The following is a 16,300-nucleotide window of genomic DNA, read 5'->3' on the forward strand; positions in this document are numbered from 1 at the left end:
GGCATTTGCACTTTTAGATAAATTTCCCAAAAGCTATAACTGCAGGATGATTGTAGAATAGCCTGTCTTCTCATAGCTCTGCTATAGCTGTAAGCTGTGCACTAATATCTCTTGCCTTTTCCCCAACATCTTGGTTCTGTTTCAGCATAAAACACCCTTCCTTAAGCTAAAGGCAGCTGAGCAATTGGCAAAGATATTTCACAGCCCCCTGTCAATTGTTGGCAGGCAAGCTGCAAATGTTTTCCAGAGCACACAAACCAACCCAGTATAATATGTGGTTGTAGTAGCATTTTAATGTTAAAGCAGAATATTTTTTTTGCCTTAACAGCTTTTATATCTCATATCACCTTCTGGAGAACTTGAAAAATAGCAGTTCTTAAGTCAGTAAGATTCAAATTGGTGTTGTAGGCTAACACTTCTAGATGGCAAATCCTTTGTCTTGTTTTTTTTTTCTTTTTTCCTTTCAGCCCAGATAACCAAATAAAAGGGTGTGCCGTAGTGGTGACTCCCCATGTTAACACTTGAACTTTTTTCCCTTGGAAGTACTAAGCCTTCATATCACAGAATGGTCGGGGTTGGAAGGGACCTCTGGAGATCGTCTTGTCCAACCCCCCTGCTTGAGCAGGCACACCTAGAGCAGGGGGCACAGGAACGCATCCAGGTGGGTTTTGAATGTCTCCAGGGAAGGAGACTCCACACCCTCCCTGGACAGCCTGTGCCATTGCTCTGGCACCCTCACAGGAAAGAAGTTTTCTCTCATATTGAGGTGGAACTTCCTGTGTTCCAATTTGTGCCTGATGCCTCTTGGCCTGTCACTGGACACTATTGAAGAGAGTCCAATCCCATCATCCTGACACCTACCCTTTAGATATTTATAGGTATTGATGAGATCCCCCCTCAGTCTTCTCCAGGCTGAACAAACCCAAGTCTTTCAGCCTTTCCTCATAAGGGAGATGCTCCAGTCCCCTGATCATCTTGGTAACTCTCCACTGGACTTGCTCAAGCAGTTCGGTGTCCTCCTTAAACTGGGGGGCCCAAAACTGGACACAGTACTCCAAATGTGGTCTCACTAGGGCAGAGTAGAGGGGGAGGATAACCTCTCTCAGCCTGCTGGCCACACTCCTTTTAATGCACCCCAGGATACCATTGGCCTTCTTGGCCATAAGGGCACATTGCTGGCTCATGGTCAACTTGCTGTCCACCAGCACTCCCAGGTCCTTCTCAACAGAGCCGCTTTCCAGTAGTTCAGCTCCCAGCCTGTACTGGTGCATGGGGTTGTTCCTCCCCAGGTGCAGGACCTTGCACTTGCTCTTGTTGAATTTCATCAGGTTCCCCTCGGCCCAGCTCTCCAGCCTGTCCAGGTCTCACTGGATGGCAGCACAGCCTTCTGATGTATCAGCCACTCCTCCCAGCTCGGTATCATCGGCAAACTTGCAGAGGTTACACTCTATGCCATTGTCCAGTTCATTGATGAATATGTTGAACAGGACTGGACCCAGCACAGACTAGCGGTGGGGAACACCACTAGTGACAGGCCTCCATCCAGACTCTGCCCCATTGATCACAACCCTCTGAGTTCTGTTGTTGAGCCACTTGTCTGTCCACCTCACTGTCCACTCATCCAACCCACACCTCCTTAGCTTGCCTGTGAGGATGCTATGGGAGACAGTGTCAATGCCTTACTGAGCTCAAGACAGACAACATCCACTGCTCTCCCTTTGTTGACCCAGCCAGTCACGCCATCATAGAAGGGTATCAGGTTGGTCATGCACGATCATCCCTTGGTGAATCCATGTTGACTGTTTCTGATAACCTGCTTGTCCTCTACAAGCCTGGAGATGACCTCCAGGATGAACTGCTCCATGACCTTTCTGGGGATGGAGGTGAGGCTGACTGGCCTATAGTTTCCCAGGTCTTCCTTCTTGCCCTTTTTGAAGACTGGAGTGACATTTGCTTTCCTTCAGTCCTTGGGCACCTCTCCTGTCCCTGTCCTCCATGACCTTTCAAAGATGATGGAGAGTGGCTCAGCAGGAACATCTGCCAGCTCCCTCAGCACTCACAGGTGCATCCCATTGGGGCCCATGGATTTGCAAGGATCCAGTTTGCCTAGGTGATCTCTGACCCAATCCTTCTCAACCTATGGTAATTCTTCCTTTCTCCAGATTTTTTTCTCTCTCTTCTTGGGGCTGAGATGCCCAAGGGCCAGCCTGAGCAGTAAAGACCGAGGCAAAGGCAGCATTCAGTAACTCCACCTTCTCTGCATCCTGCGTTGCCAGGGCCACTTCCTTGTTCAACAGTGGGCCCACTGTATCCCCAGTCTTCCTTTTACTGCTGATGTATTTTAAGAAGCCTTTCTTGTTATGTTTGACATCCCTTGCCAGATTTAATTCCAAGTGGGCCTCAGCTTTCCTTGTCACATCTCTGCATGCTCTGACAACATTCCTATATTCCTCCCAAGTGGCCAGTCCCTTTTTCCATGTACTGTGAACCTCCCTCTTCCATTTAAGTTTCTCTGGAAGCTCTTTGCTCATCCATGTGGGTCTCCTGGTTCCTCTGCCTGACTTCTTCCTCCTGGGGATGCACCGATCTTGAGCTCGGAGGAAGTGGTCCTTGAATACTGTGCAGCTCTCTTGGACCCTCTGCCTTCTAGAGCCCTAGCCCATGGGATTCCTCCTAGCAGGTCTTTGAAGAGGCCGAAGTTGGCTCTCTTGAAGTCCAAGGTTGTAGCCTGACTTGTAGCCTTGCTTCTACCTCGCAGTATCCTGAACTCGACCATCTCATGGTCACTGCAGTCAAGGCTACCCCCAACTCTCACATCCTCAACTAGCCCTTCCTTGTTTGTTAGGATAAGGTCGAGCAGCACATCTCACCTTGTTGGCTCCTCCACCACCACAACATATTTCAATGCATTTGTTGTGGGTTGAAAAGAAGGAACCAGTATCTTGGCATTGGACAATTGTTTAGAATTTTGCAGATGAAAACCGATGATATGAATACAGCCTCCCTTGACTGATCTGCAGCCACTGTGTGCAGAGATGCTTAAGGCGGGATGCTATCTTCAGCTGAGATGGTCATGCTTTGTCTCCAAGATCTAAATGATTCTGTTGTGCAAGAATGAGTGTAGTTCCAGAGTTTGAATAAAACTGCAGGTTTACTACTATATTTTGCTCAAGAGGAGGTGTTTTCTTTTTTCCCCTCAGTTCATAGCATAATGTAGCTTGTGTTCATGTGAGGACATTCTAAAGAACGTCAGTACCCACACACCATAAGATGTTTCAGTAGCTAAACCCATGATTTATCAAAAGTTCTTTTCCCTCAAAGAGGTAAGTAGTTGTTGCTTGCCTTATCCTACAGGGAGGTTTGTTCAGGTATAAATGCATTGTGATAGTTTGTGTCCTCCCCCATGTAGTTGTTCTGATATGTTTGAAGTAGGCAGCTCTGCAATATTTGTAAGCTTGAAAACTATTTTATTTGGTTCAGAAAAAAAAACCTTGCTCTTGGAGTGGTTTGCCAAGATGGGTATTTTGCACTCTGAGGAAAGCAGTATTTTTGTTTTTTTTCCTCTAAATTCTGGGAATATGGAAAAATCACCTGGGTAGATTGCCTGTGATTAGATGGAGCAGAAATAATTAGATAATGCCAAATTTTGCAATATAGATTTTTGTTTAGTGTCTTTGTCAAAGAGATTTGTTTTACAATGTCAGCAAAACTCTATACAACACTGGTGAAGTAACATGTATGAATACTGTTTTAGCAGTCATCTTGCAATTGGAGTTCTGTGAATTCCTTGAAATTCTATGAATTCCCTGAAAACACAGTTAAAGTTTAGGTGGATATATTATGGTCTGCGTTTTTTTCTTGTCTTCATCATCTTTTGGCATCCTGCCTTTTCAGCCAGCTGCACGGTATTAGTGCACAGCATTAGTCTTGGCTCTCTGCGGGGAACTCTGAGAAACTCTGCTAAGAACACAGGAGTTTAGATATACCATATTCTGTGTTGTAAGGTGGATATGCGACTATGAGGAATGCAGATGCCCTTGTGAGCATGATGACTTTTGGTAGTGTTTTAAAGGGATGTTCCTTACTCCCTTTGAATTTTGGAGAGAGTGAAACTTTAGTGTTGAGTTAGTATCTAAACTGTTGACCTTCAGTCTTGCTTCTTCAGATATCAGTTTAATCTATCTCTCTTTTTTTTTTTTTTGTGATGTGCACACAAGCTGAAGAAATTGCTTTCTGCAGAACCTAGAGTTAAATTCAGCCTGCAGTGGTAGCTGGGGGGCTTCCCTCTACTTCCAAAAGCTGAGGTAGTGTGTTGTTTCCTGTGGCTCAAGAGTGATCACAAAGAGGAAGATGCTTGAGTCTGTCTGCACCCTTGTAACAGGGTAGAAATATTTCTCTAATCCAGTTTGTTTTGAAGCATCAGGCTGCCTGCTAGAGCAAACCTTTGATCTGGAGCAGTGTCCAGGCCCACAGATTGTCTTTGTGTAGGCACAGATCCTATAGTCAGCCATTCAAAGGCATGGTACAATCTGGAAATGATCCCAGTGAGGAAGAGTTGTATATAAAATAGCTTTCTGATAGCTAAAATGATAAAATGGCTTTGTTCTTAACCCTACCAGATACTGAATTATTTCTCAAGGATGGACTAAATACCAGCCAGCTTGCAAGCATCCGGGTGAAAAAGGATGAACATGCTGCGTTTTAGATCACATTAAATAATACAAGGCTTCTAGGGGCAAAAGGTTTCATTGCTTCAGGTGCTGGGATGTGGTCAGCAAAAAACTCAACTGTAACATGTAAATTAGGATTTCCCATCTCTGGAAAATGTGGTTAATATTCTACATTATTTCATGACCTGACATTGTGAATGCTTCCTAATGTATTTCCTATCTTCCATGTGTACAACAGGGTGGAAGAAAATATGAATGAGTGTTCTGGTTTCAGGTGGTAGGGGATTTTTAGAGAGAAGGAAGGAGGAGGCAGTAGGTGGGTGAGAAAAAAATGAGGCGGAGAGAAACATGCTGCATCTAAATGAAGTGCTGTATTATCCTTCTCCAGAGCAGGCACAGTGAGGCTATTCTGCTGGCAAGAAGAGCTGTTGTTACCCGTGCTGTGAAGACTTCAGTTAGTTTAAGGAGAGAAATCTGACTCTGAAGAGTTAGTGTGCTGCTTGACCCCATCAGAAGATAATATTCTGTAGCAAATGCTGCGAAGAATGTGAACGCAACAGCTTCTGGGGAGAAAAATTGGCAGGAAGGCAAGTAGAAGCAGACTGTGAGACACTTCTTACAAACTGTGCTTAGAAACCAATCTGTTCTTCTTTATTGTTCTCTGATGAAGGGATGGATTATAAATGGTACAGACGGCCTTGGGGCCTGTGATAATACAGTATCTGTAGCTTTTCCAGTTGGAAGCTTAAAAACTCTTAATGCTTTTTATGCAAAATAAATCCATTAAAAAAATTCTGAAAATGTACATGTCAAAACCTCAGCCTCAGGATCAAATTATTATTTTAGGCAGGAGAGGAAAGATTTGTTTAGTTGAAACAGCAAAATTTTAAATAAATGTTTTTACACTTTCTTGCTTTGCTTATAGATTGGCTAAGATAAATATATAAAGTTAGAAGTTTTAATATGACAGAGATCCCTCCTATGTCATCTGCACTTCAGTCTGTCCTTAAAGTGCATGCAAAGTCAAAATTCCCTACATGGCAGTACAATGAATTCTGATTTTTTTTTAATGTTGTCTTGATAACAGCATATGTGTTTGTGTAGAACCATAGAAAGTTATGTGTGTCATGTGAGTGTTGCACAAACTCAGTGCACCAATGAATGGTACACTCTTGTCTCACTGAATGTAAGCACGAACATAATGTTCTGCTCCGTTAATAGCCCATACACATTCTCAAAGTAAAATGTTTGAACAAAATATGTAGAAGCAGAGTTGGATAATGTGCCATGGGCCTCAACCACTCTCTGCATTAGCAGAAGCAGCCTGTGCTCTAAATATGGTTTCATATTGTACAGTTGTTGACAATGATATATATTTGCTCTCCTTCAAACCCTCTTGTGACTGGTCTCATGTATGGTAGGCAGATACAAAAGCCAGATTGAACCACTAAGCAGTTTTGTTCCTTCTGCTTATCCTTTCTCTTTAAAAAAAAAAAATCTTGCCTGTGCTTGTCTTAGATCAGATGCAAGGCAAATAATCAGAGAAATTAATCAAAGCAGATTAAAATGTGATGTGATTTTTGTGTGATAAAAATGGTCTCGAATAGCTGGGTAGATAGTAGGCTGGCTAACAGGGCCATCTGCTGGCAGATGTACTCTAGCAAGATACTTTGAATTTCACTGGGAAGGAGTCTAGTTCTGGGAGAGGTTAATGGCTTGATTCTAACTTTCAAACACCCGTGACTCTTCTTAAATTATCTTTGTAAGCTGCTTCTATATAAATTCCTAACTTCATAGAAGAACTTCTTACTATAAAAATAGAGAATGGCTTAACTATAAATTTGAGCTCCATTCAAATGTTAAATGGGAAGTTTCATCTGCCAGTAGTATTGCCATAGATTACGACACAATTTAAAACTATATTCTGAGGAAGCATGGGTTTGTAGATGAATCTCTCATATCAATGAAAAACCATTAATGCAAATACTTGCTCTTCACACAAAATGTCTATGTTAAGGACATTTTGATTAAAATTACAGATCAGATTTCTTCTGAACAAATGTAAAGAAGTCAAATGGTCTGGCATCCTAAGATTGTTAAATGGCTTGTATCTTTAATATTGAAAAGGCTTTTGGATATATTTTTTTACAAGTAGTGGTAATCAATGCAACATCTCAAACATAACAGGTGTGTTCTTCTATATTTGTGTTCATGTTTGCCTGTCTGTATGTCCAAGATGTGGCAACTATTGGATATATTTGATGACTGGAAGTATGATAGATTGTATCTGAGAGGTTATGATCTATCCCTTTGCAAGTTTATAATGAGTAACATATGAAATATGTGTGAATAAGAATAAATTGAGTAAATAACACATGTAAGCATGCTGGGGTTTTTTTGTCTTTTGAGAACCTGCAGTTTCCCTTCAAGATGTCATTACAGTAATGGTGCAGGGTTCTCTAATATACGTTATCTTATGCAAATTAAAGTGTATCAGTCTACACTGCTTGGCAGGTATGTATTGCTGGTGTAATAGGTTGCAAGATTGCCTCAAAGCAAGCTTAGTCCCGGTTCCAGTAGTGTTTTTAGCACCACACATAAAACAGTACCATTGGTCACTCTTGAAATTACACTTAAGAGAAGCGAAGCAGTAGCTACTTGACATAATGGCAATGTGCTTTAGACTAAAGGTATCTGACTGTATCCAAAAAGATTTAATCTTTTGTCTCTGATTTTTGTTGTCTCTAACAGCTGCTTGCCACAGAAAAAAACCAGATTTTTTCATACTGCCTATGGGCTGCTCTGACCTTTTTGACTTCTAAACTGTTTTCCACTTGTTTCCTCTTTGACAATTCAGCAAATGAGGTGACAGAGATGGATTTCATTACTGATGCTTTGACTGAAATTATTTATTGCTTACCTATTGAACCTGGCCATAAATGTCATTGATTTATAGACCCATGGAAGCACAAACATTAGCCAGTGAGTGCCAGGGGTGCTACTATATAGAAATCAATGTGTATGGAGGGATTGTCTTCCTTCTATCCAAAATACTACGCAAGAGTAAAGCAACAGCATTTTATATGTTGTGTGGATCAGAACTATTTTGGACCAATTCTTTTTGCTGCTAGTTCATTCTGTATTTTCACCTTTCTATTTTAGTGACTTTTTTCTTTTACCAGTTCTAAAATGACAGCAAAATAGACTGCAGTATATCAGGAAGGATGGATTGGACTATGGAAAGGAGGAAGTTGTCATCTCTTGTCTGTGAGAAACTTGTAAGAAAGTGCCTGCAGTACTAGGAAATTAATTTGGCAACATGAATAATATAGGCAGAGCTAACGAAGTTCTGGCCATCAGAGTAGATGGGACACGAGGTGTGGTATTGTTTCATATTCATATTTGTCTCCTGTAAGTCTTTTGGCTAAATGCAAGAGCTGTCCAGTAACTGTAATTCTTTGTGAAGTGTTTTCAAGTTCACCTGGAAAAAATTGTACTGTATTGGGAAGTGGCATTTTATCTGCTGAGTCCAGTTTTGCTCCTGATTTACTGTCCTGAGTACTGGTCTCAGAGTTGCTAACACCAGTGGAAGTTCTTGTTTGCACAGCAATATTGGGCTACTGCAAATGTTGCCTGTGTTGTCCAACTAGTGTAGCTGCATCCTTTCCATGTGGCACCACTTTGGTAGGTGAAAGCATTGTTTTGTCAGCATGGGAGTAGGTAGGCTGTGGGTTTTTTGCTGTGTGACATTTTGGATGTGTGATGTACAGTGTGACTTTACCAATTAAAGTACTGAGGCAGATTGCTTTTTTGTGAGGGTCCACAGGTTCCACAGAACTGGTTCTGAGCAAGCTATTGCTGAACATAGGGGCAGTAAAATGTGGCCCACCAAAGAAATGTGAAAGAGGTCTTTGTAAATTGGTCCAAATCTTATATTTGTAGTAAAAAATGCAATGGAATACAGTTTTCCTACTGATACCCCATCCGCTTGTCTTCTCCCGCAGCACTAGCTTCAGAGCAGGCAGCTCTCGGGTTACAGAGACAGGGAGCATTTGGCAGAGCCCCAGACAGCGGTAGGGACAAAGACCATCGATTGAGCTAGGACTCGGACGGCTGCTGAGGGAGGACTGAGTTGCTTCTAGTGGTTCATCAGTGCCTCCGCATCTTTATGTTGCTGTGCAACTTGATTTTTGTTTGTTTGTTTGTTTGCTAGTTTTGGGTGGTGATAAACGTTCTTGTGCCCTTGAGTGAACAGTTTTATTTAAGGTCCAGAAATGAAGAGAAGTAGCCTGTCCTCCTTTTCCGTCTTTCTCTGGTTGCTGTTTACAGCGCTGATGCTTCAAGGTGAGAATAGTGCTCAATAGCTAAATGTTGCATTGAGGCTTATTTTTCTCAGATAGGAGCTGGTGTCCTGATGTGTCGTACGCAGTTGAGCTCCAGAAGTCTTTCATCTGTTTCGTTTTACTTTCACTGATACATAGACAAAACGAATGAATCATGTACAGCCAGAACTTAAATGCTCTTTGTGAAGCTTTGATTTGCTAGGATTTCTTTTTAATCAGAAAGGTTTGCTTTCAACTCTTACTAGTCCAGGAAGTCACTGAGTCACCAGAGAGTGATATACACCAAAGCACTTGTTTCCTGCATAGTGCCAGCTGGCATTTGCGCAAGTCTTGTGAGTGTTACTGTCCTTGCCCTTTGCTTGCAGAAATGTGTTAATCTATCTAAAGGTAATACAGAGACTGCCTACAGAACCTTTGATGTACAAAACAGTGTGGACAGCAAAAGTGTATTTTAAAACCTAAAGTTTCAGTGAATTAGCCTTAGTGACTAAGTCTGGATAGCAAGCGGCATCTCCAAATGCATGATTTGGAAAAGGTGTTAGTGCAAGGATGTGTTCCTACATCATGCAATTGCCAATTTGTGAAGAAAAGCAGCTCAGACTTTTTCCAGGTGGTAGTTAAAAAAGGAAAAAAAAAAAAATTCTGAAAGTAGTGTGAATCTATCAGTGCTGCATTTAGGGAGATATCACAAGTTAGCCTGGGAGCAGGTTTGACTTCAGACTTCTACTTATAGCTTGACAGATGTGTGACTGTAAGTTGTTAATCTCTATGCCTGTGAAAGACATCAGCAAAATAAAGGTACTGATATTTACCTTCAAAAGAGGCAGGAATCTCTGGATGCAGAAGTTTTTCTTCAGTGGATGTGAAAAGCTACAGTTAGCTATTAATTCACTACAGGTGAATGCTGTCCTTGTTTGAATAGCTTCATCAGGTACACTTCTGTAGAACATCAGTTAGTGCAGGAACAGTATATTAATGATAAATATAGCAAATACTACTTGAAGCTGTAGAAAGAGGACATCTTCTGATACTGCTCAGTGCTTAATCTGATGTACTTAACAAATCTGTTATCTAGCTGTAGAATCAGCCAAAGGAAAATATGCTCACGCGCTGTTTAATGAACTGTTTGAAGACTACTCAAATGCTCTAAGACCCGTGGAAGACACAGACAAAGTACTGAATGTCACCCTTCAGATCACATTGTCCCAAATTAAAGACATGGTGAGTAACAGTACAGTTCTGTTTTTCTAAAGATGTGCAGAAATATACTAGCTGTAAACCTTTTGCTTGGTGTAGGAAAAGCAACTTGCATTTTGTTTTTACAACTTCAGTAATGCTTCCTCATGAGGGTCATGTTCTCCAGTTCTTAGTAGATTCTTATCTGATTGCAACACTAGGACTTCCATTGTAAGTCTGAAAACTTAGAGTTGCTGAATTGCTAAGACTTCTTTTGTAGTTAGGTGTTGGTATCTCACCCTCCTGGCAACTTTTGCTGAGTTTTAAATAGAAAGAGCAAATGCTTTTTCTAAGATGCAATTAATTTCTACCTAAACTCCCTATTTTAGCCTTCAGTAACTTTTTAATAGATTTCGTTCAGCCAGATATACTTTTAAGGCAAAAGAAAATGTGTCTGGAAGAACAGAAAATCAATTCTGTGACTTCTGAATTACAACTTCAACGCCTCACCAAGCTTTCATAGAATTTGTTTGACTGATTTGGTTAGTTGTTTCGTATTCTGAAGCTCGCAAAAGGAAATTTTTAAGGTACTGGGAACCTTCGGCAACTATGCTTAAAGCTAGGGAGCGTGCAGGGAGAAGGAGGTTTGGACAAGAGAAAGTCCAGATAAATAAGCTCCCTATATAGTGTAAGGGCACATGCACCTGTCTGAGAAGTAGTCTTGTGACCTGTCAGTGTTCTGGCCTGTTTTGAGCACTACTTTAAAGCCATCCAACAAATGCTGTCTGCACCTAAGATGTGGTTTTTGTCACCTTCAGCTGGAAATATTTCTACATTTTTATGCAGGATGAAAAGAACCAAATTTTGTCAGCTTACTTATGGATTCGACAAAGCTGGTATGATGCATACCTCAAATGGGACAAAGATAAATATGATGGGTTGGATTCTATCAGGATTCCAAGCAATTTGGTTTGGAGACCAGATATTGTCCTATATAACAAGTGAGTGTGGCTGGAGAAAATCAGCTTGAATATTTTTCTGAGGGAGGGAGGGGGTTGAAGGAGGAATTGACCTACAGTCTGAACTTTCATCACTTCACCTTACCTTAGCAAGGGGTTTGTTTGTTGTCTTGACACTTGTTGTTGATCATCTAAATATTTTGCAATAAAGCCATAGACAGGATTTGGCAATTGGTTATGCTACACAGCAAAGCTATTCTGAATTTCTCTGCCCTGGGAATTTAACACCCTGGCAGTCTGAAGTGCCTTCTGCTGAGGCTGCTGAAAAGCCCTGGAAGATTGTGTGTCCACAAAAAGGTGGTATGCAAAGGCTGCGCTCCTTGTCTGTTCTCCCAGGCCAGTGGTAACCAACAGATTATTTTAATCTTTGAATGGATTCTTATCCTACTGTATCCTGTTTGAGGTCAAGTTTGTAGAAGCTATGGCCAACAAATACAACATAGTTTAGCAGCACTGACGTTTGGCATTAATGGGCACTGGTACCTGTAAATAATAGTTAATAGTAAGTTCCTGATAAAATTCAGTATAAATAAATAATATGATTTCAGAAGCATGCTTTTAATGATGTGAAGTGAGGGTCTTCCCTTCTGTCCCCCTCTTCCCTGGCCTACACGTTAAGTTGTTTCCTGTTGATCTTGACTGTCCCTTTTCTGTCTTTTAGGGCTGATGATGACTTTTCAGAACCAGTGAATACTAATGTTGTGTTGAGATATGATGGAAAAATCACTTGGGATACACCTGCTATCACAAAGAGCTCATGTGTAGTGGATGTATCTTATTTTCCTTTTGACAGCCAGCAGTGCAACCTTACATTTGGGTCCTGGACCTATAATGGTAATCAGGTAGACATCATCAATTCTCTTGATAGTGGTGATCTTTCTGACTTTGTAGAAGATGTGGAATGGGAGATTCATGGTATGCCAGCAGTTAAGAATGTCATCACTTACGGCTGCTGCTCTGAGCCTTATCCAGATGTGACCTTCACACTGATTTTGAAAAGGAAGTCTTCATTCTACATATTTAATCTGTTGCTGCCTTGCATTTTGATCTCTTTCCTGGCCCCACTGGGATTTTATCTTCCTGCAGACTCTGGGGAAAAAGTGTCTCTTGGTGTTACAGTTCTTCTTGCTCTGACCGTGTTCCAGCTGATGGTGGCAGAGATCATGCCTCCCTCTGAAAACGTACCTTTGATAGGTGAGCTTTACACACTTTGTCTTTAAACATGGCTTATTAATAGTAGGGCTTTGTCAGGGAGACCATATGCAATCTGTGGCTTCTGGGAAGATAAAGGTATTGCGTATTTAAAACCTAGTGAAATACTTAAAATGTGCATGGAATTTGTACAGGAATGCTGAAGCTGTTCAAAATTATTTTGTATTTATTTTAAATTATATATTAGCTAGCTATTAAGCATTTATTAGATATAATTAGACATTTAGAATAATTTTGTCACCTATTGTAAGGTAGTAATTCTAGTAATTGTAAGTTAGTAATGGGAAACAATTGTGGTACCAGCATACAAAGTGTACGCAAGAGCTGTACACACAAGGTCAGACTGTTTCAAGATATGTTTCTGTCAGATCCAGATGGCTTGATGGCCTGGCTGGGATACTCAGGGTAGACTTAATATATGACAATTGTAACATTGAATTGTGATGCCTGGCAATCCATTATGCTGAATTTTAATCTACGTCTGAGTTCAGAAGAGCTGATGTGTAGTGAGTAGGGTGGTGTTCAGCACTGTCCCACCTGCCTTCTGCTAGGACCCTCCTGCCCCTGGCTGATCTGCCCCCTGGGGCAGGAGGCTGCCTGGCTGCGCTGGTGAGATTTCTGGAAGACTAGGAACACAGTTGCCTCCACACTGGCTTCCAGCTTCATTAAGATAATTCAGATCTCATTTTTATTCTCGTTATTACTGTTTATATAAAAAACTGCATGGCTTAACTGAGACAAAACACTGGTCAATGAATAAGAAAGATGAATGCATTTCCCACACCAGCAACAACTATTCCTGCTTAGAATACAGGCTTGCTATATTGGAGTACCTTCCCTACCCTCCTATCATGCCATCTAAATTGAGGAGCCAGGACCTAACATCAGCCTGCTTTTTCTATTCTCTTACTTACCATGCTTTCCAACCCCTTTGAAAACTAGGATCACATCCCACTTGTCTGTGGTGCATCCTGTGCCATTGATGCCAGCTCTTGCTGGTTCTGCAGAGGATGCACAGCAGCAGAGCAGGGCTGGGAGCTGCCTCTTTGCATAGGCACAGGCCATAGTAGGTTACCCGGTCAGCTGTCTATTTCAGTTGTCACAAGCAGTGACACAGCTTGGATTCACTGTATTTGCTATCTATTCCTGGCCAGAATGAGCTTTGTCCTTGTTTGGACTAGCTATGCTAAAATTTGCAGAGTCTGAAGAAAATCAAGACAACAAATCTCAACAGGCAATGGAGCCACCCTTCAGCTCTGTGCCTGTCCTCTTAGCTGTCAGTTCACTAGTTGTGGACACCAGCAAGATCTGAATATTCACTGGCCCGTGTGAATGCAAAAGCAGCTGTCTGCTGCTATGGGGTTGCATCAATAGCTCCAACAAGACATTATCAGCATTTTTGATTAATACATCAGGAAGTGAGATTTCTAATGTGCCATGTAAAGCTGTCAACACTGGGATTTTACAGACATCAGAAAAAGAGCAAGGCTCCTGATAAATATTTTTAAGCTGTTTTCTGAATGGGTCCTTTTCGAGAAATCACAGGTTTTGGCCTGCAAATATTTACCATGCTAAGACAATAGTTGCTTACTCATCTGATAAAGGCATGCCACTAACGAGTATGGGGTTTTATTTTAATGGCTTTAATCTTTGTTTTTAAATGGTAAATTAAGTGTGATCTAAGTGTAGAGAATCAGGGTGATTAAAAGCTGGTTTCTATCGCACTTATGGTTAGCAACACAACTTATGTGTTGTCACATTGTTATTTCTGCATTGAATTTTTTAATTAGGGTAACACCTTTAATATTATTTTATTTTGTGTTCCAGGAAAGTATTACATAGCAACGATGACCATGATCACAGCTTCCACTGCATTGACAATCATTATAATGAATCTCCATCACTGCGGCTCAGAAGCAAAGCCTGTTCCACAGTGGGCCAAGGTGGTTATTTTGGACTACATGTCAAAAATCTTTTTTGTTTATGATGTGGGTGAAAATTGCACACGTCCGAAAAGAGAGAAGGAAGAAGAACACAAGTTAGAGGAAGATGATGGGTGTCAGGGGAGGCACAAAGAGGTAAGGAGTCACCTTTCCAATAGGAATGAGGACTCTGATCTCAAGGAGAAGCTCAATGGAGATTTGAATAAAAGCTATGGAGTTCATGGTGAAAACAGGGAGGCTGTTAATTGCTGTTCCTGTTACAAAATGCTGATTAAAAACATTGAGTATATTGCTAATTGCGTTCGAGACCATAAAGCAAACCGGGCCAAAGGAATTGAATGGAAAAAAGTTGCAAAAGTGATGGACAGGTTTTTCATGTGGATTTTCTTTATCATGGTGTTTTTTATGAGCGTGCTGATCATTGGGAAAGCAGCGTAACTGAAGATGAACACATTCCTTTTGTAAATATACTGGGTTAGCTTGTCTTGGTGGAGCTCTGGGACAGGGGTGCTTTTGAGATCTTTGCATTGCATTCTGTAACAATAAACAAATTGATTCTGTAGGCTGTCACAGCATGTTGAGGCATTGCTCTGCTGGGAGCTTTGTTAGTGACTGTCCTTGCCTTTTAGTATGGGAGTGCAGCCCTGATGAGGTTGCTGGGTAAGCGCTCTGTGCTCCATCTTGATGGATGGTGGCCATGACTTCAAGCTGAATGGGGTGGAGCATTGCAGTAATAAAGCAGACAGCCTAGCGAGGAGCACTGTATTCACAGGGCTGCGTCTCTGCACCTTGTAACTTGACCAGCCTTTTCTCTCCCCAGGGGGAAAAAAAAAAAGTGTATTTGTGACATGGTGGCAGTCCTGGAAATCATCCCTTCATGGCATTGCCATTTTTCCTTTTTCAGCTTGTCTTCCTAACTTACCTTTTTGTTATGACTCTTTCTGATCACCGTTCCTATCATTTCATAGGCTCTACAAGTCTATCTGCTGTGCCTTTCACTTCTAATGCCATTGAACTTACTGAATATGGTGGTTACCTTGATATTCCTCTGTATCACTTCCTGCTGCTGAATATTACCCTATTGTCACCACAGCTCCAGTAAGCCAGATTCCCAGGATTTCTTCCTCACCAAGTCGAAGGGCATCTCTTCCATTCTCTTTCTCTTGATCCTAATAATAGGAAGGACTTCTGCCCTTCCTAGATGTCTCATTGCCCTGGACATTTGTGCAAGACGGGCCTTTAAACGCTATTTGAGACTGCTAAAATAGTCACTGTGGCTTTTGTATCTGCTCATTTATTGACCTTCACCAGTGTTCACCCCATGTGTCCCTTGTCCGCTCTTACATCCTCTTTAATACTTACATTTTAAAATGTTTACAGGAATGCAGAGGTTGCTCTGTGCATTACTTAGCACAAAAGCATGATCTACAAGCTTATTAAAGTAGTGCCATAATCAACACTCCTTACTCAACACCTTAGTACTTATATATATATGAATGTGTTTGTTGCTGACAACACCAAAAACCCCTCTTCTGTGTGTTAGTTTCTGTTAACCCCCTCAGACTAATAGAGCTCTGGAAGATGTCTCACATAGTAAAGTGAGAAGCCAGTACCCCAGGCAGATTAATTGCTTTTACAAAGCACCATGGACTTTGAAACCACGTTATTCTAGATGCAGTGGGAGGGGCAGAATGACACTGTAATGGATCCCAGTCAAAAGTTCATGTGAGAAAACTAATTTTCAGAATTGTTGCAGTTAAGAGGTGCATATCTGTGAACCTGTAAATTAAAAGCGAGGAGTCAAAATGGCAAAGTGATGCAGTTGTTAGGCCCAAATTTATTGGAAGAAAGGGAATTGTAATGATGCTGATGATGTAAATGCTATATTGAATTGCTAATGGCAGGTTTTCTTTTGTGTGGAATAACTAATGCTGTAA

General features: G+C 41.3%; 1 protein-coding gene across 1 annotated transcript; it reads left to right on the top strand.

Annotated features, from left to right (window-relative positions):
* Nucleotides 1-8,944: 8,944 nt before the first annotated feature.
* Nucleotides 8,945-14,801, top strand: CHRNA9 (cholinergic receptor nicotinic alpha 9 subunit). The gene is made up of 5 exons (XM_009504645.2): nucleotides 8,945-9,014; nucleotides 10,089-10,234; nucleotides 11,036-11,190; nucleotides 11,870-12,402; nucleotides 14,248-14,801. The coding sequence occupies exons 1-5, from the start codon at nucleotides 8,945-8,947 to the stop codon at nucleotides 14,799-14,801; spliced, it is 1,458 nt and encodes a 485-aa protein (XP_009502940.2).
* Nucleotides 14,802-16,300: the final 1,499 nt, after the last annotated feature.

Source organism: Phalacrocorax carbo, chromosome 4 (genome assembly GCF_963921805.1).
Source record: "Phalacrocorax carbo chromosome 4, bPhaCar2.1, whole genome shotgun sequence".
NCBI classification, from domain to species: Eukaryota; Metazoa; Chordata; class Aves; order Suliformes; family Phalacrocoracidae; genus Phalacrocorax; species Phalacrocorax carbo.

Excerpts from the sequence above, each read along its gene's own strand:
- CHRNA9 (XM_009504645.2), top strand. The coding sequence starts at position 8,945 with ATGAAGAGAAGTAGCCTGTCCTCCTTTTCCGTCTTTCTCTGGTTGCTG. Across the intron at positions 9,015-10,088 it reads TACAGCGCTGATGCTTCAAG|CTGTAGAATCAGCCAAAGGA; the intron begins GTGAGAATAGTG and ends TCTGTTATCTAG. Across the intron at positions 11,191-11,869 it reads GATATTGTCCTATATAACAA|GGCTGATGATGACTTTTCAG; the intron begins GTGAGTGTGGCT and ends TCTGTCTTTTAG.